The 19080-nt window shown below is 47.1% G+C and overlaps 2 protein-coding genes across 2 annotated transcripts; one reads left to right on the plus strand and one right to left on the minus strand.

Annotated features, from left to right (window-relative positions):
* Positions 1-369: 369 nt before the first annotated feature.
* Positions 370-1893, plus strand: LOC127120149 (FK506-binding protein 3). The gene is made up of 3 exons (XM_051050549.1): positions 370-568; positions 653-954; positions 1043-1893. Exons 1-3 carry the CDS (start codon positions 517-519, stop codon positions 1574-1576), a joined length of 888 nt encoding a protein of 295 aa, XP_050906506.1. The 5' UTR covers positions 370-516; the 3' UTR covers positions 1577-1893.
* Positions 1894-11373: 9480 nt separating this feature from the next.
* Positions 11374-16974, minus strand: LOC127123619 (uncharacterized). The gene is made up of 2 exons (XM_051053820.1): positions 13003-16974; positions 11374-12036 (listed from the first exon to the last, which is right to left on the minus strand). The coding sequence occupies exons 1-2, from the start codon at positions 16972-16974 to the stop codon at positions 11374-11376; spliced, it is 4635 nt and encodes a 1544-aa protein (XP_050909777.1).
* Positions 16975-19080: the final 2106 nt, after the last annotated feature.

A 19080-nucleotide genomic window follows, 5' to 3' on the forward strand; every position in this document is an offset into this window, starting at 1 on the left:
CATGAATATATATATGGTTTTTATGTAGTTAATTATGTCGAGATGTTACCTTATAAGCAAATCATTTTAATTATTTTTTTTTAGTGAAATCATGTGAACAACATGATATAGGGTATGTTTAGAAGTTAATTTCTAATGAGCAATCACTTGAAATATATATTGTTTTTCAATTTTGAGGATATATGTTTTGTTTTGATAAGTGTATGTTGAAATAAGTTTGATAAAACATACTAAAATTCACGCAGAGCAAGACCATTGCATACTATGGCCCACTATAAATCAACATTGGGCCGAGCAGCCCATGTAAAGAAAAAACCCAAATTCAAAAGAAGAAACCAACGGCTACTTCCTTTCTGGGAAACGGGCACGCCCCAACGGTCACATTCATTCTATTATTCTATAAAATCCACTTTTACCCTCATCAATATCTCATTCATTCTTTTGTTCTCTAATCATTCATTTCAATCTTTTTTCTCTCTGCAAAATTCCCACAAACCTTTCTACTTTTCCTTTTCAATGGAGACCCCATCATCCACAACCAGGTTCACCAACACCATTCCACTCTCAAGTCAGTAATCTTCTTTTTCTTGATCGCTTTAAAATTCTCTCACCCACTATCACACTCATCTTAATGTTCTTGTTTTTTTTGCAGGAAAATTCGAAGATTCTGAAAAGACCATGTCGAAATCAAAGGCACAACAGCAGCAAGATCGATGTGCATTGATGGACATGACAAACGATTCACCGATCGTTGGGCTCGCCAACGGTGGCAATCTTGACACACCATCGGGGAAGCAAAAGGCTAGCCGAGTGAAGAACACTCCGGGATCCGGCGAGGCCTTGCTGAGAGGTCAAGCAAAGACTCTTATGCAGATGGTGGAAGAAGAGGCTTTGGATGTTTCTGGAAATTCCACTGATGGATTGCCTTCAATCACCTCTTCTGCTGTTCATCAGGTTCTTTGATGAATATACTCTTTCTTTTGTTTCTTAGGATGACTTTTTGTGATTCAGTATTATTAATCATTTTTTTGATTGATTTCAGGTGGTGAATATGGAGGAAGATGAAAAGTATGAGATAGCAAAATCCTTGGATTTCTCGGAAAAATCTCAAGTATCAGAAGAATGTAACTCTGAAGTGAGTTATCAGGAAGTAACACAAGGAAGCTGTGTTGGAAGCTGCAGTGTTGAGGATGATGCTTCCGTCTGGTCAATGCAAGTGAGTGCGAGCAACAAGGATGAAGATGATGTGGAGGAAGAAATAGCTGAGGAAGAAGATGATGAAGAAGACTATTATGATGTGGATGATGAAGAAGAATATGAAGAGGATTTGGGGCTTGATGAACTGTGTGAAGGATTAAACAAGGTTAATGTGAATGAAAAGGTGGTTTCGAAATTTGCTGGGAAACATACAAGGTTTGTTTACAACAGTGATGATGAAATTGTGAAAGAAGAGGAAGATGAAAGTGTTGATGACAGTAATGTGTTGCGTTTGAATGGATTGCCGACGCCGAAAGGGAAACATGTTCGTTTTTCTGAGGAGGAGGAGGAGGAGGAAGAGGGAAAATCTGATATGTGATTTCATGGATGAGGATGGTTTTTAGTTTTATGCATTGTTTTGTTTTGTTTTGAAGGCTATGAATGGCCACAGTTTTTGTGGTCGTCAATTTTATAATTCCAGAACTAAATAACATTGTTGCTCCAATTATAGTGTTTTGTGGAACTGGTGTAAAACACTTGACAGTTGCATGCAGCTTTTGCTTACTCGACATATATGCTGACAGGCTATGATGTTTTATCAATCACATGTATTTGAACTGTCTAGTAATATGCTAAAATATGTTTATGGAGCTTCTCTTATGGGTAATGTTAGCCCAAAGATACTTTTTCACTTTAGTTGGGGATTAACATTAGTTGAGAAATAGATTTGACAAATATGTTGATACTATTGGCTTTCAATAACCCGCGTCAATCTACTTAACAATAAATACAATAGAATGACTTAATCCTCATCTCAACCGATTACAAAATTAGTCTAAGAATTTAACAACTCTTAGCTATCTCAACGGATTTTGTGTTAGATGTGGGAAGTTAAAAAGGTAACAAATTTCTTGTCCTTTGTCTTGGAGTATATATTATTTCTTTAAAAAGATACTACAATTTGAATGTGTCAGAGTGAGGTGAGCATGATTAGAGTCTTCAGACATCTCTTAGAGTCTTCAGACATCTCTTAGAGTCTTCAGACATCTCTTGCAGAGTCTTTAAGAATCAGAGCTTGAACTTCAGAGTCAGATTTTTCAGTTGATTGTTCCTCAGATGTGTTCTGGACTAATTCAGATATTCGTTTCTTGATGATCAGAGAGTGACTTATCAGATTCATTTTAACTTAGAATCCTGCACACTTAAGAAAAACTATTAGGGTATCAAATTGTTCCATTCTTTGGTATCATCAAAACTTAAAGGTATATTGCAGAATCAAAAAATCTTGTTCTAACCATCTCCCTCTTTTTGATGATGACAAAACTTAGAATTTTAATGAAACAATAAGTACTTTCAGAGATACTAAACTGAAAGTCGGATAGAAAGTGACTCCCCCTGAGATTAGCAATCTCCCCCTAAGTCTGATACTTGTAATTTTTTTAAAAAGATATTTAGTATTAGATATAGGTTTTTGGGGTAGAGAATTTTTCTTACCAGATTTTCTTAGGTTGCTTGGTGTCGCATCCGCGAAAAACAACCGGCGGGCAAAAACAAAACGAACAGAGCCGCCACCGTGCATTATTTATCCCAAAAGAGGGAAAGGAAACGCTCGAAGTAAACCTGGAAAAGACATGGTCTCGCGACCAAAGAGAGATGGGATCGGGAGTCGGTTATGCGAGGGGAAGGTATTAGCACCCCTACGCATCCTTCGTACTCGACGGGATCCACGCACAAAAGAATAGAAGAAAGGTTGCTAAACACTGCTCAAAAGAATGCACACACACACTGGAAACAACACAGGTGGGAGAAGAGGGGAACAGGCTCGTTAGGATATCGCATCCTATGCCTACGTATCTCATCTGGAATGAGAATCAGAGCTACCATAGTTCGGCTCACGCACGCCAAACAAAACCCACACAGGAAACCGACTGCCAATCGCTGGACTTATGTCAGACTCCACACACGCCGGCAAACATGGAAACCGAATGTCAATCGCTGGACTTACATCAGACTCCGAACCAACAAACACACACAGGAAACCAACTGCCAATCGCTGGACTTACGTCAGACTCCACGCAAACAAACACCAATAGGATACAGACTGCCAATCGCTGGTCTTACATCCATCTCCTAACACACACAAGAAGGTTAACAAACAAACAAGTTAATGGGGAGTCTGGAACTCGAGCCTAATAACTGTCAAGCAAACACACACAAAAAGAAAAAGGGTGCCCGGAGAGATCTTGTACGATCTCCTGCCTACGTACCTCATCTGGTATGAGGATCAGGGCAACGTAGTTCCCCTAAACAGGGGAGAAACTTCTAACCTAACCAGCGACTGGGAAATGACAAACTAAAAGGGAGACTGACTCGAGCCTAATAGTTATCATGTAAATCCACCATGGTCCTAGGTTGAGGTTTCTATCTAACTTGCACAGGTAGCAAGCTATCCTAAACAGCACAGTCAAACAACACAAGCACAATAAACAATCACACACACTATATGCAATCAATCGGGCTCATACAAGGTTAGGCTGTGAAACACAAGCCAACTGGAATCGGGTGTAGTTAGCTCTTAACCCTAACATTGAGAGTTAGGGTGAAGCAGATGAAAGGGGAAGTGAGGGTAAGACCTCACAACTCTTATCCCTGGCCTGGGAGAGCTTCAGACAAATGAAAGTGGGAGTTCAGAAAGTTGGAACTCTTCTCCACATATGACTGACACAACAAAGATCTTGGGTTAATATCCACAATGCATCAACATAAGGTGTGAGCAAGGTGGATGACACACTGAATAACAGGGGATGGATTGCACATCCCTTGTATCGGCCAATTGCCTTATCAAAGGACTTTTCCTGCTTGGCACAAAGATAAACATTCACAAGCATTGCCTCTTAAGGAGGGCTTCAGACAGGTGCCTGCCCAAGTAACAGGACAGGTCTTCAAGACTACATGAAGTCAAGAGAGTTATACCTATGTGGTTAAGCAACCAAGCAAAAGCAAGTTCAAATTGAACTTAAGCAACTTATGTACCTGTGGAAACATCAAACAAATCAGTTCAACTGTACAGACAAACAACCAACATGAATATCAAACAGTCAAACCCAATGAGCAAAGGCACAAGCCAACAAGTCAAACTCAAATGAGCTAACAACCCTACAAAACACACAAGGTTAGTAGTCAAAAGTAAACATCAAAGGCTCAAGTGATAGAGCATCAACAACTATGGAACTTGAATGCTCAACCTGAAATCAAAGCTCAAACATGAGAGGCAAACCACTAGGTCAAAGCCTAGGGTCACAGATGGAGAAAAAATCCAAAACAGAACATGAAATTTAATATGAATCAACCTCAATTAATTAAGAATACAATCCAAAAGGTCTCATCTCAATATCATTCACCAATTTCATTTCATGAACCAAATATGGCAAGGTATGCAAGTTGTGATCACATTGAGACACCAGAATGAACAAATGCACAATAATTCAAAAATGATTCAATTAATCTTGGAAACATTCATGGGTAAACAGAACATACAACATGATCATCACACAAAAAATTAGAGCATTTGGACAACATTAAGCATGGTAATCAAATTGCATAAGTCAAGGCAAGCATAATCAAGCACATGTGTGACACCAAATGTCACACCAACTTAACATAAGCCTAAAATAGAAATGAAACATGGTAAAAACCTCAAACCAAAGCCAAAACACCATTCAACATGTCTAAAATTAGTGTGCAAAATTTCACATTCATTGGATAAAGAACAAGCATTTCCCAATCGAATGAAGATCAAGGAAATTCAAAAACTCTCATATGACCATCCAGAATGAAAAATCTCAATTAAATCAGAAATCAATCTAAAACTTCCACCAAAAATCATGAGCAATCACAACATCCATATCAAGCACCATACAAAGAATCAGAACATTTGGAATTCATTTGGCATGGCAAACAAATTAATCAAGTTGGACATCACAAGGTGTGACACAAATTGTCACACCTAACTTAGAAAAATCATAAATCAGCAATGGCAATTGATAAAAATGCAAACTCAACACCAAAATTTCAAGCAAGATGTCTAGTTTCTACATGTAACATTTCATGAGCATTGGATTAAAATTGAGCATTTCACAAATGAAGAAGCAAGGCAAGGTCAAAACATGATACATGTACAAGAACCCTAGGGCAAAACAAAATCCAGCCAAGCACAATTTAGGGAAAAATGTCCATAAAATACTAGACACAAAATGTGACCTAATGCAAAAATCCTGGTATTTTTTGGATGATTATTTAATTTGTTATGAATTTTGGAAGGTGAAGAAAAAATAAAAAAAACATAAGAAAAGCAAGTGGACATGAAGGAGGAAAAAAATGAATGAAGCATGTAAACAAACGCCAACACGGAGGATCGAACTTGGTATAATTTCAAAAAAGGCAAATGGCGCGCTGCATGGGCTTCCCATGCAGCCAATCAGAATGCAACCCTAGCGCAAACCTACGAGAACGCTTTTCCGTGTTCAGAATGGATCCAAAACCGTTGCCAAAAATCCTGCACTCATCTTCTTCGCACGCACAACCATGAACAGTGGAACTTCAACATCACTCAAGAACATTTGTTCCAGTTTTTAAAATTGAGCACATGTACATGAAGATCTTTCATCCTAGATCATGGATCTATCAATAACTAAGCATAATTCGAAGCACACAAAGAGAATCGAAGCCAACAAGTATCATACACAAAACTTCAAATCACCATAACTTGTTCAATAATGCATGGATTCTAGTGGTTCAAAGCTCAGAATCACTAGCATTGCAAGATCTACAAATATATCCTAACAATTTCAAGAATTAGAGAGATCGAATTTGTGACCTCTTGATGAGCAGCTTTGTGAAATCGCGTTTTCCAGGCCGTGCAATGCTCCAAGTGTCTTCTAGAATATTGTACAAGTGTTTGGAAGAGATCTTGAGGTTCAATTGCTCTTGATTCAACCAGAATTGGATTTCACCATTGTTGCTTCCATAGCTTCAAGCATGAACAAAGTGCACGAATTCTCTTGGATCTAGCTTTAATCTTGCTCCATGATGCTACCAAATTATGAATGGATCAAGAAAAATGGAGTGTGTTTGAAGAAAATTGAAGAAAAAAGTGAGAGAGAATTTTGATGAACTTTGTGATTCTAGATCTAAGATTGGGAATTGTGATGAATTCTGTTATGATTAAGCTTATATATGCAATGCTAAACATGATTAATTAAGCCTTAAACCAAATGCTAATGGAATTAACAAATATGAGGTGTTTTGGCAAAAATGAGTTTTTCACCCTATGCATGAAAATGCATGGTGAACAGTACGAATTTCCACTTAATTTCACTCAAAATGATGTTTTGGAGCCAATGGTGATGGTCACATGTTCAAATAATTCACCAATTTTAAATTCCAATTTTCCCTCCAAAAATCAAGTGAATTTTCAAATATTTATGTGAATGTAATGCATGCCATGTAATGCCAAATTTGGAAACTAGAGGTTAAAACAAGAACAATGCAAAAAGAGCCACTTGATTTGGAGTTTTGGTTGAGAAGTTATGCTCATTTGAAGTTCAATGTTCACTTGGCCAAGTTTTGATCATATCTCCTTAACCACACATGAGAAATTGATGATCTTGGACTTTTTGGAAATGGGAGAGAAAGATCTACAACTTTCATGTTCAACAAAATTTCATTTGAAGCATCCTTGATGATGTAATCTTGAGTTGAAAACATTTCCATTTTTGGCAATTTCAAATTACAGATCACTTTCTATTTTTGGAAAGTTTTGTCCTGACTTTATTTTCTTCAATGTTGATGTTTGAAATGTCAAATGAGACTTGTTTGAACATGAATGATGTATTTCTAATCACTTCCCACCTCCAAATCCAATAGTTGACTTGTGGTTGACTTTTGCAGTTGATAAATGACTTGGTCATGCACAGATGAATTTGAGCCTCAACCTTTTGATGGAATGGATCCAAGATGAAACCCTAGCTTATACAAGCTCAACAAACCATATGATGATCTCCACCTCAATAAAAACCTCATCTCCTTGAAAAACCCTGATTGGTATTGATCTTACCTGATCAGGAGGGCCTTCCAAGGTCTTGGTGAATGGGCCAGAGAATGAAATGAGAGGGGGGTGTACCTGCAAGGTGCTCCAATGCTTAAGTCAGAAAAGGTACAGAATGAGGTTATCAGAGTGTGAGTTAGAATACCTGCCCCTTTGCCATAAAAGGGGTATTTATACTGAGCCCCCAGCGCTGGGCCAAGGCTCCTAATGGGCTGGATTAGCTAGGCCCAAGGAGGAGCTGCCAGGGGACGCGTCAGAAGCGTTAAGACCTAGACCAAGGTCTGCCCCCTGGTCCAACTGCCCCTATCCCTAAGGAGACAATATAGGGGAGTGGGGTGACGTGGTAAGTGAGATGCCGTTATGGCTCTGCCCGACACAACTTAGGTGTCCGCGACGTGGGTTGACGATGAGTGGATGGAGATCATATGAGGAGGACCCGCTCGTTGTCCGACACGTATTTAAGGGGCCGGGGAGACGTTCTTCGGGCGGACGGTCGTTCACCTGACGTGCCCTCGTGGTCGTTTGGACACAGTCGTTTGGACGTGGGCTTGGCGAGCATTGGGCCGTGCCGTGCCTAGTGTCATGGCCCAGTCCAGAACAGGAGCCCCCCAAGTCGAGTCTCTGAGCCAGAGAGATGACTTATGTTTCAACTAAGGGTTCCCCGAGACGATGGGGAAGCTTGATCGTTAGACAGGTGAGGTTGTAACAGACCTATTCACGACTGACATTTTCTCCGGGAATGTCGGGGATGGAGGTGATCGGTTGGTCTGCACCTTCCTTGTAGTAAACGTGGGTATGACGCGGGGAGGTGGCGTCTCGGTGAGTCGAGGAGACGGACAGGTGCTCGGGTCGTTTCAGTTTCTTATCTTTGATAGACGTGTCTCAGAATTAGTGGCGTCGCTTCGTTTCGTGCGCAAAGACGGCGTAGGCAGGCTAGGCAATGATGACCTAGCGTGTTGGTCTACGTGCCAAGCCCTATAAAAAGGGGTTGAGTAACTTCATTTCCACTTTTTTTTTTGCTCACACGTTCACCGGAGTTATCCACATTCTCTCTCGTTTGCTCGCTCAACCGTCTGGACCGCCGTCTCCGCCCGTCCTCCTATCTGAACCACCGTCTTCTGCTTGGGCACCACCGTACCCCTTTCAACTTAACTATGTCAGGTATGATTTTCCACTGTGACCCACTGTTTTTCCTTGTTGTTTCCTGTCAAACGCATGCTATTTTTGTAGAAATGTGGTTAGGTTTAACTTAGGAATCAGTGTAGTGGACTGTAGGTGTATATTAGATGGTAGAAAATAGGGTTGGGATCATACTGTACCGGGCATAAACTTCATATGCCGGGCAATACTTGCATAGGCTGTATGAAGTTTATGCCCGGTCTCCATAGAATGCGCGCGCCACCGAGTTGAGCACGGTTAGTGTCCGTCGCCGCTACGCCCTTTCACTTGACCTGCGGTGGAAGGGTGGATTTGATATGACGTCGAATTCACTCTTTCTGTCTGCGTTTCAGGTGCTACCGGGCGCTTACGACCGAGGAAGGAAGATTCTGGGTCCTCCACCGAAGACGCGACAATCGCTCGTCTCCCTGTCGGGGATGGGAGTGTCCGAGATGGTACCGAACACGCCTCCTCTTCCGGGCAGGTCGACTTCTCATGGGTTGCGGACGAGCCCTTGGAGGAGGAATCAGACTTCTGTGACGAGGCCATCATTGCTTACGCTATGGTCGAGACCATAAGCCGGGAGGATCCACCAAACTGGTATTGCTGCGCCCCCAAGGAAGAAGACCGCATTTGTCATCATTTCCCGGGGAAGCAGTTCACCATGTATGAATTTGCTTTCCGTGAGGCGGGGATTAGACTGCCCTTCAACTCCTTCCAGATGTCGGTCTTCAAGTGGCTCCGGCTGGCGCCGTCCCAACTACATCCTAATGCTCTCGCATTTATGCGGGCATTCGAGTTAGTTTGCCAGTTCCTCGGCATTGGTTGCACCCGGGCTCTCTTCTTCCACGTTTTCCATCTCCAGAGGTCCGGTTCCCGTGGTCGCCACAGTTGGGTTTCTTTCAAGCAGCCCGTGCGTCTGTTCAAGACGTACGAGGATTCTGTTCGCCATTTCAAAAACCGGTGGTACGTGGTGATGCCGATTACCCGGGCTGCCCTTCACTCTCTATACTACTATCAGCGGAAACCCAATGGGGAGGAGACGCTGATGTCGAAGATACCGCTGAGGTGGCAGCGTGATCATTTCGATCTCTCCACGGCGCATTACCGAGTCAAGTATGCGATGCTCGGCGAGGAGGATAGGCTCGCGTACAAGAAGCTGGTCGATTACGTGCAGAGCTTCAGCTTGGGGTTCTGGGCGAATCGACAGGGCGTGCCCTACCTGGATGAGGCCGGGGAACTAATCACCGAGGCGCGTTATATCAATACGAAGGCTCTGCTCGAGTGTGATACCGAGGGGGAAGCTCTGGCGTTATTGAGTAGGCAGACTTTGTTTAGCTTTTTATTTCTGTTTATGACTTCGCTCGCTAATGTTGGTGTGTAATTTATTTGCAGGTGCCATGCCCAATGCTCGTGATCGGGTGCTGAAGCTAGCGAATCAGGTCGGCGCTCCTGACCGGGTGCCCAAGAAGAAGAAGAAAACTGTGGCCCGTCCCTTGGAGACTGCTGGCGATGCCGGGGCTAGTCCCTCGCAGGCGGCGAGCGTGATTCCTTCCTCTCCTCCTCGATCTAACCCGATCAACATTCCTGATAGCAGTCCGTCGCCAGCGGCTTCTCCCCTCCATAAACGGAAGCGTCCGGCTGGGGCCCTTACCAGGTCGTCTCCAGGAAGTTCGAATGGACCGGGCAGCTATCTTCTACCTCCCTGCTATGTGGAACGGTCGTTCTTCAAGGCCGAGGAGTCGATTGCTGTGCCTGCGCCTGAGGCCAAGGCTATTCTGGACCAGGATGTTGTTGCCCGGAGGAAAGATCTGGCCAGGGATATTGCTGCTGTCATCCGGGTGATGGAGACGGCCATGGTTTTGACCGACACTTCGGTCTCCACCGCCTCGCTGGAGGATGCCCTTTTGCAGGTTCGGACGGAGAAGGAAAGACTATCTAAAGATCTGTCGGACTACAAAGAAGAGCATCAGCTGCAGGAAGGGCTGAGCCAGAAGCTGGAGGAGGTGGAAAAGGAGAGGGACCAGTTGAAGGCTGCTAAGGCGAGCTTGGAAGAGCAGGTGGTCGACCATCAGAAGCTGACCGAGGACAACGCTGGCCTACGGGCTCAGGTTGAGTCTCTCGAGGGAAAGGTCCGTCCTCTGGCAGATGAGACCGAGGAGGAACGCGCCCTTGGTTCGCGCGGTGAGCTGCTAGGGCATATTCGGACTCTCAACCAAGATCTCGTGGCCTGCTTCAAAGAGGGTTTCGACAATGCTGTCGAGCAACTCGGGCTTCTGAACCCTGAGTTGGTGACAGTAGGGTCGGCCTATAACTGCTGCGTCCGGGATGGTGAGATTATCTGCCCGTTTGAAGCGGAGGAGGAGCTGGGGGGAGAAGAAGAAGAAGAGGATGAAGAGGTGCTCCGAGCGGAGTCTTAGTTTATTTGTTTTTCTTTGATTTTAGTTATCATGGCCTGCGTGCCTTATGTATTTGGCCTTCGGGCGTTGTAATATGGCCTTCGGGCGTACTTGGCTTCGGCCGCTCTTATCGTTTTTAATGTATGAATATTTACGTTATCATTCATTGTGCTCGTTTGTGTTTGGTACTTGTTTGTATGAGTTCGTACTCTGCTCGACTTTGTTAATCTCCTCGGTTTAGGGAACCGACGAAGTGTCGGGCTTTGTGCCCGTGGGTATCGAGGCCCGGGTCCGTTGTTCGAACCCTGGTCCCGAGGCTTGGGCCCTCCCATCGCGAGCTGGGTGCCCTGCCAGTCCTGGTACTTCGACGTTGAGTCTTGGTCAAGATCCCAACCGTCGGGGAGGGTTGTGTTTGTTATGTGACCCCGGATCGTTCCCGGGCCTCGTGGTTCCTCCCTGGGGTTTTGGGGACGAAGAGCGTGGTCGTACCTGCCACGTCTCCCCGTGGTGTATTTAGCTGTAATATTGTCTAAGTTTTTCTGCGTTCCATGGTCGAGCGAGTTGTTCTCCTTGTAGGTTTTCTAGGTAATAGGCCCCGTTGCTCGTTTTGTCGCGGACGCGGTAAGGGCCTTCCCAGTTGGCCGCCAGTTTGCCCTCTCTCGGGTTTTTCTGGTTTCTTCTGAGGACCAGGGTGCCGACCTGGAACTCTCTTTTTATGACTTTCGCGTCATGGCGTAGTGCTATTTTTTGTTTGAGGGTTGTTTCCCTGAGAGCTGCTTCGGAACGTATCTCCTCGACTAGGTCGAGCTCGGCTCTAAGGGTTTCATCGTTCATTTCCTCGTCTAGGGGCTCCTCTGTCCTCCTCGTTGGCGTCCGTATCTCCACCGGGATGACTGCCTCGGTGCCGTAAGTTAGTCGGAACGGGGTTTCCCCGGTGGTAGAATGTGGTGTCGTGCGGTAGGCCCATAGGACGCTATGTAGCTCCTCGACCCATGCCCTCTTTGCCTCACCGAGTCTGCGTTTGAGGCCACGTAAGATTACCCTGTTGGCCGCCTCTGCTTGCCCGTTCGTCTGCGGATGCTCGACAGACGTGAAATGCTGTGTGGTGCCCAGGCTGGCGACGAAGTCCTGGAATCCTCCGTCCGTGAATTGTGTCCCGTTGTCTGTGACAAGTGCCTGGGGTATACCGAACCGAGCGAGGATATTGCGTTTGAAGAACCGGAGAATGTTCTGCGCGGTTATTTTAGCCAGTGCCTCCGCCTCGATCCATTTGGTGAAGTAATCCACCCCGACGATGAGGTATTTATTCTGACATGATCCGGTGACGAAGGGTCTTAGGATGTCCATGCCCCACCACGCGAAGGGCCATGGGGAAGACAGTGATTTGAGGTCGTTCGGGGGTGCGAGGTGCATGTCGGCATGTCGTTGGCATTTGTCACATCTTTTGACGTGCTCTTTCGAATCGTTTTGCATGGTCGGCCAGTAGTAGCCTGCTCGAAGGGCTTTTCGTGCGAGTGATCGTCCGCCGAGGTGTTGAGCGTTAATTCCCCGGTGTATCTCTCCAAGTATGTCGGGGACTTTCTCTTCCTCGACGCATTTGAGTAGTGGGATGGAGAATCCTCTCCGGTAGAGTTTGCCTTCGAGGAGTACGTACGAGCATGCGCGTCGTTTGACAGTGGTCGCCTCTTTCGGGTCAGCCGGGAGTTCGTCTCGTGTGAGGTAATTGTAGATGGGTGTCATCCAACAGTGGGCATCTCCAATAGCGTTGACCTCGAGTGGAGGCGGTAGTTTGTCGATGCTGGGCCGAGGGAGAATTTCTTGGATTACTGATTTATTCCCACCCTTTTTCCTCGTGCTGGCTAGTTTCGAGAGAACGTCTGCCCGTGTGTTGTGCTCGCGGGGTATGTGTTGAACTTCCCATTTTTCAAATCTATCAAGTTTTTCTTTGACGAGGGACAAGTACTCGAGGAGGTTGTCGTTCTTGGTTCGGTATTCTCCTCGCACTTGTGAGGCCACGAGCTGGGAGTCGGTGGATATTTTTACCTCTTTTGCTCCCAGGTCCTCGGCTAACCTCAGGCCTGCGAGGAAGGCTTCGTATTCGGCTTGGTTGTTTGATGTTGGGAACGCTAGCGCTAATGATACCTCTATCAGGATCCCTTCTTCATTTTCGAGGATGATCCCGGCCCCGCTGCCTGATGTGCTAGAGGCGCCATCGACGAAGATCGTCCATTTGTGGGCGCTTTCTGCTGGAGTCGGGCAGTGGGTCATCTCCGCGACGAAGTCGGCCAGTGCCTGAGCTTTCAGGGCTTTCCTACTTTCGTATTGTATGTCGAATTCGGAGAGTTCTAGTGACCACTTGAGCATCCTCCCGGCCATATCCGGGCGCCCGAGCAGCTGTTTGATTGGCTGGTCGGTCCTCACCTTTATCGTGTGTGCGAGGAAGTAATATCGTAGTCTCCTCGCTGTGTTGATGAGGGCCAGGGCGACCTTTTCGATTTGCTGATATCGGAGCTCGGGACCTTGGAGTGCTTTACTCGTAAAATAGATGGGCTTTTGTCCTTCGTCGGTTTCTCTTATTAGAACGGCGCTGACGGCCTCGGTTGCCACGGATAGGTATAAGTATAGGGTTTCCTTTTCTGATGGCCGTGATAAGACCGGGGGTTGGGACAGAACCTTCTTTAGATGGAGCAGCGCTTGCTCGCATTCATCGGTCCAGTCGAAGGTAGCCTCTTTGCGAAGGAGTCTGAAGAATGGCAATGCGTGCTGGGCGGACTTGGCGATGAAACGGGAGAGTGAGGCGAGCACTCCATTGAGTGACTGGATCGATTTTTTGGTTTTCGGGGTCGGAAACTCCGAGAATGCCCGGCATTTGTCGGGGTTGGCCTCGATCCCTCTTTCGGTGAGATAGAAACCGAGGAACTTGCCTGCCCGGACTCCGAACGTGCATTTTTCGGGGTTGAACCTCATTTTACACTGTCTCGCCTGCTCGAATACCTTCGCAAGGTGTCGAGCATGGGTTATCTCCTCGTGTGATTTGACGATCATGTCGTCCATGTACACTTCGAGCATGTCCCCTATTTCGTCCTTGAAGACTTTGTTCATCATGCGTTGGTATGTAGCGCCAGCGTTCTTGAGCCCGAACGGCATCACGTTGTAATAGTAATTGCCCGTTGGGGTCATGAACGCTGTGTGTTTCTTGTCTGCGGGCGACATAGGGATCTGGTTGTATCCACTATATGCGTCCATGAAGGACAAGAGTTTAAAACCTGCAGAGTTGTCAACGAGCAAGTCTATATTAGGGAGGGGGAAAGCATCTTTCGGGCAAGCCCTATTAAGATCAGTATAATCAACACACATACGCCATTTTCCATTATTTTTCTTAACGAGGACTACATTAGAGAGCCAGGTTGTGTACTGGGCTTCAGAAATAAAATTTGCCTCTAAGAGGTCTTTTACAGCTCGCTCGGCAGCCTCTGCCTTTTCGGGCGATTGCTTGCGTCTACGCTGTGCTATGGGCTTGGCTGCCCGGTCTAAAGCTAGCTTATGACACGCGATCTCGGGGTCCAGCCCGGGCATTTCTGCGGCATTCCACGCGAAGAGGTCGGAGTTCTCTTTGAGGCATGCTACTAGCTCTTCTCTTGTTTCCTCGGGTAGTCCCTTACCTATCTTCACCGTCCTTTCCGGATCGTCCCCAAGAGGAATGAGTTCGAACTCCCCGTCGGGGATTGGTCGGACCGGGTGTTCGAGAGAGCGTTCCTTGGGGAACCTCCCCTCTTCGGTCTCGTCCAGCCCGATGCGACAGTCGAGGTCGATGGCGTTGACTCCTCGGGCAGGATCCTCGGTCTTGAGTTTTTTGTTGTCGCAGTTGCTCTTCGTGCTGACTACGGCCTGTCCTTTTACTGCGGCGTCGTAGCATCGCCGGGCTGCTTCGATGTCACCATGGATGGTGACCACACGTCCCAATTTGGTGTAGTATTTCATCTTCAGGTGGACGGTGGATGGGACCGCGGTGAGTTCGGCCAGTGTCGGGCGTCTAAAGATGCAATTGTAGAGAGACGGACAGTCTACGACCAGGAATTGGATTTTGACTTCCCTGGCCGTTTCTTGTTCGCCGAAGGTGACGAGGAGCTCAACATATCCCCACGGTCTGGTTGTTGCTCCGTTGAATCCTTGGAGATCTGATCCGACGTAGGGGGCTAAGTTGGTCTTGTCTAGCTTCAGAGTCTTGAAGAGGTGGACGTACATGATATCCACTGAGCTGCCTTGGTCGACCAGGATGCGTCGTACGTCGAATTGGGCCATCTTTGCCCTTATCAATAGTGGGATGCCCGAGTTCGGGGATCCGCCCGGGAGTTCCTCCAGGAAGAAGGATATTGGGTTGGATTTTCCCCGGTATTTTGTCAATGTCGCTTTCTGCTCGGGGGCAGTCAGTAGGAGTTCGTCGAACTTACGTTTGACGGAGAGGGCCGCGGATTCCCCGTTAGTTCCTCCTCCTGATATCACCAGTGTGGTAGGGAAGTTTTCCCAGGGGCTGAGTGCAGTGATCTTGCCCTCGGGCAATGGTTCGGGGAGGAAGAAATCTTCCGGTCGTGACACGCAGAGGGCCACTTGATAGGGAGAGTTGTCAGGGGGTGTGTCTTCCCGGGGTCTCTTCTTCTCTGGCTCGCCGTGTCTGGGAGCTTCGTTCTTCCTCGTATACTGCTTCAGGTGCCCCTCTTGGATTAAAATTTCTATCGCATCCTTCAGGTGGACGCAGTCTTCGGTCACGTGCCCGTGACTTCTGTGGAACCGGCAGTACTTTGATTTGTCGGTGTGGGGCTTTGGTGCAGACGGTTTTGGGAACCTGACCCTGCCCTGCTTAAATTCAGAGTTGATACATTCTGCGAGGATACGCTCTCGAGGAGCTGTCAGTAAGGTGTACTCGCTATATCTGCCCGCGGGGCCTCTTCCTTCCCGGAGCTCGCGAGGTCTTTCTTCTCTTCGTTTGTCTCCGTTGCGACGGGAAATGCTCGTGTCCTCGCGTTTCGAGTGCTCGGTCTCCCCAGCGTTACGTCCGCTGCGGGCATTGTGTGCCACCTGCTTTTCCTCGTATCTGATGTAGGCCTGGGCTTTATGCAGGAGCTCGTTTAAGGTGCGGGGAGGCTCGATCCCTACGGCTCTGCTAAGTTCACTGCCGGGCAAGAGACCTCTCTCGAGGAGATACTTCTTCATGTGCTCGGTGGTATCTACCTCGACAGCTTCCTGGTTGAATCGCTCGATGTATGAGCGCAGTGTTTCATTCTTCTTCTGCACTATGGCTTCAAGGGTCGCCTCAGTCTTGGGGTGACGACGGGAAGCTGTAAAGTGCCTGGTGAACATGGACCTCATGACTCTCCATGACGTAATGGACTCAGGGGCCAAGCTTTTGTACCAAGCCATGGCCCCTTTCCTGAGGGTCGTTGAGAACAGTCGGCATTTGAGGTGCCCGGTTATATCATTGCGGTAGTCGAGCATCGCGTTGACGTTGTCGACGTGATCGTCGGGATCTGTAGTCCCGTCGTACACAGCTAGATTTGGTGGTTTCTCCATGCCTTTGGGGAGCGGGGCTTCCATTATTGCCCGAGACAGGGGGCAATGCAAATCTTCCTCGTCGCTCCTTAAGGGAGACAGTTCGTTGTTGTCGGGGCTGCGTCCGCGCCTTGGTGATGTTCCCGCTCGACCACCGTCACGACGGGCGCGGGCCCTGCTGACGTGGGGTTCTGGAGAGCGACGTCCTCGCTTCTTCGTTGGCTCCGAACGTTGTTGCATCCTACTCACCGGCTGGGGTCGGGCCTCTTGTCGTTCGGCTTCGAGGGCCATGATTCGTTCGTGTTGCTGGTGGAGCATAGAACCGGCCTGATTGAGGGCATTCACCATGGCAATCATTACGGCGTCTCCTTCAACGGGAACGGGAATGGGATGAAATGTCTCTGCCCCTAAATTGTGGGCGTGAGAGGCATCCCCGTTGTTTTGGGGCTCTGGAGACGGGGTGGATGGATGACCGTCCCGAGCGTCCGTTTCATGGGATGGCGGGCCGTCGTCCATATTGTAGTTGACGAGGGGACGACTGTGATCGCTATGTTGTTCTCCGGCCATGTTGGAAGGACAGAAATAAATGAGCTTTTGATCCTCGTTTGATGAAGATGGGGATAGCTATTTCCCACAGACGGCGCCACTGATCTTACCTGATCAGGAGGGCCTTCCAAGGTCTTGGTGAATGGGCCAGAGAATGAAATGAGAGGGGGGTGTACCTGCAAGGTGCTCCAATGCTTAAGTCAGAAAAGGTACAGAATGAGGTTATCAGAGTGTGAGTTAGAATACCTGCCCCTTTGCCATAAAAGGGGTATTTATACTGAGCCCCCAGCGCTGGGCCAAGGCTCCTAATGGGCTGGATTAGCTAGGCCCAAGGAGGAGCTGCCAGGGGACGCGTCAGAAGCGTTAAGACCTAGACCAAGGTCTGCCCCCTGGTCCAACTGCCCCTATCCCTAAGGAGACAATATAGGGGAGTGGGGTGACGTGGTAAGTGAGATGCCGTTATGGCTCTGCCCGACACAACTTAGGTGTCCGCGACGTGGGTTGACGATGAGTGGATGGAGATCATATGAGGAGGACCCGCTCGTTGTCCGACACGTATTTAAGGGGCCGGGGAGACGTTCTTCGGGTGGACGGTCGTTCACCTGACGTGTCCTCGTGGTCGTTTGGACACGGTCGTTTGGACGTGGGCTTGGCGAGCATTGGGCCGTGCCGTGCCTAGTGTCATGGCCCAGTCCAGAACAGGTATAATGCAACTGATTAGGGTTGACCAGAGGTCAAAACCCTAATCCCAAGGCACATGATCAGGCACAATGAACCTCTTGGTGATGATAAAACCATGATGATAGTGATGTACCATTCTAACCAAGATAACACCCAATCTCCTTAAGGAACCAAGAAACCCTAATTGAAGCACAAACCCTCAGATGGCTAGTGATCAATTCATGAGACCCTCAGGCTTGCATCTCTTAACCTCTCCATCTTCTGAGAAAGACCTAGGAGGATGACTTGCTCATTGTTTCCACATGATATGCAAAGATGTAATGCCTAATGTCCTACAAAATGAAATGCAATATGCTAAGCTAGTCCCAAGAGAGGAGGGCAAATTTTGAGGTGTTACAGTTGCCCCTATTCAATCCACTGTGAACCTGTCGATATGAACAGCCTTGGCTTTCAGATGATCAGGGTGAAGAGTGATTGAATACCAAGAACAGACGAACAATTTGCACTTTGATGGGAAAATAATTAACAATGCCTGTCAGAATCGGCAAAGAAGCAATCTCGAAAGAAGAATCCGTCTGGTGCGGAGAAAGTCGGCCTGAATACCGAACAGAAATGTGACCTGTATACCAAAATAAATGGTAACACAGGAATAACCATGGCCTGAACACCGCTCATCCGCTGGGGATTATTATTATTATTTATTTTTTTACTTTTTCTTGAACCCCGAAACTTTCTGATTGATAATCTTTTCCATTTTCTTGAACCCCGAACAAATATTTCCTTTCGTGCGAATGATCCCTGATCACCGCAGTTGAACCCCGACATACTCATAGTAGTCTTGTTTGCCAAACAATGAACCCCGCTCTCCAGTTGAACCCCAGTCGCCTGACGATAGCTCGTGATCGCCATAGTGAACCCCGTTCTCCAGAAAACACCCTGTGTCTCCCTTTCTCCATTTGAACCCCGCTCTCCAGAAAATGCCGCAACACTTCCCTTTCTCCATTTGAACCCCGTTCTCCGCTTTCTTGTGATAATTCCGCTGGCAACGTCGGAAATAACACCAAAACACCACTCTGATGGCGACATATCAGAGGGTACACCTTCACGAAAGAAAGGTAACACGTGCATCTCTTCCTCAGAAGACACCCATAACGACCTCTGTTGGCCTCAACCAAAGTCTTAGGTGACACATGATCAGAAGATAATCCTGAGGACCTCATCCCGGATATAATCTTCAACTCCAATTTCTGTTTGAACCCCATTCTCCAGAAAATGCCGCAACACTTCCTTTTCTCCATTCTTCGATTTTCGCGCTGATCGCGTAACGTTCTTTGATTTTATTTCCATCTCCGTCCGATAGAAAAATTTCCTCCAATATCGCACTACTGGGGAACATTGTTACTCCAACGTCATGATGCTGAACTCCTCAGAGTAACATCTTTCAAC

This window comes from Lathyrus oleraceus, chromosome 2 (assembly GCF_024323335.1).
Source record: "Lathyrus oleraceus cultivar Zhongwan6 chromosome 2, CAAS_Psat_ZW6_1.0, whole genome shotgun sequence".
Lineage (NCBI taxonomy): Eukaryota > Viridiplantae > Streptophyta > Magnoliopsida > Fabales > Fabaceae > Lathyrus > Lathyrus oleraceus.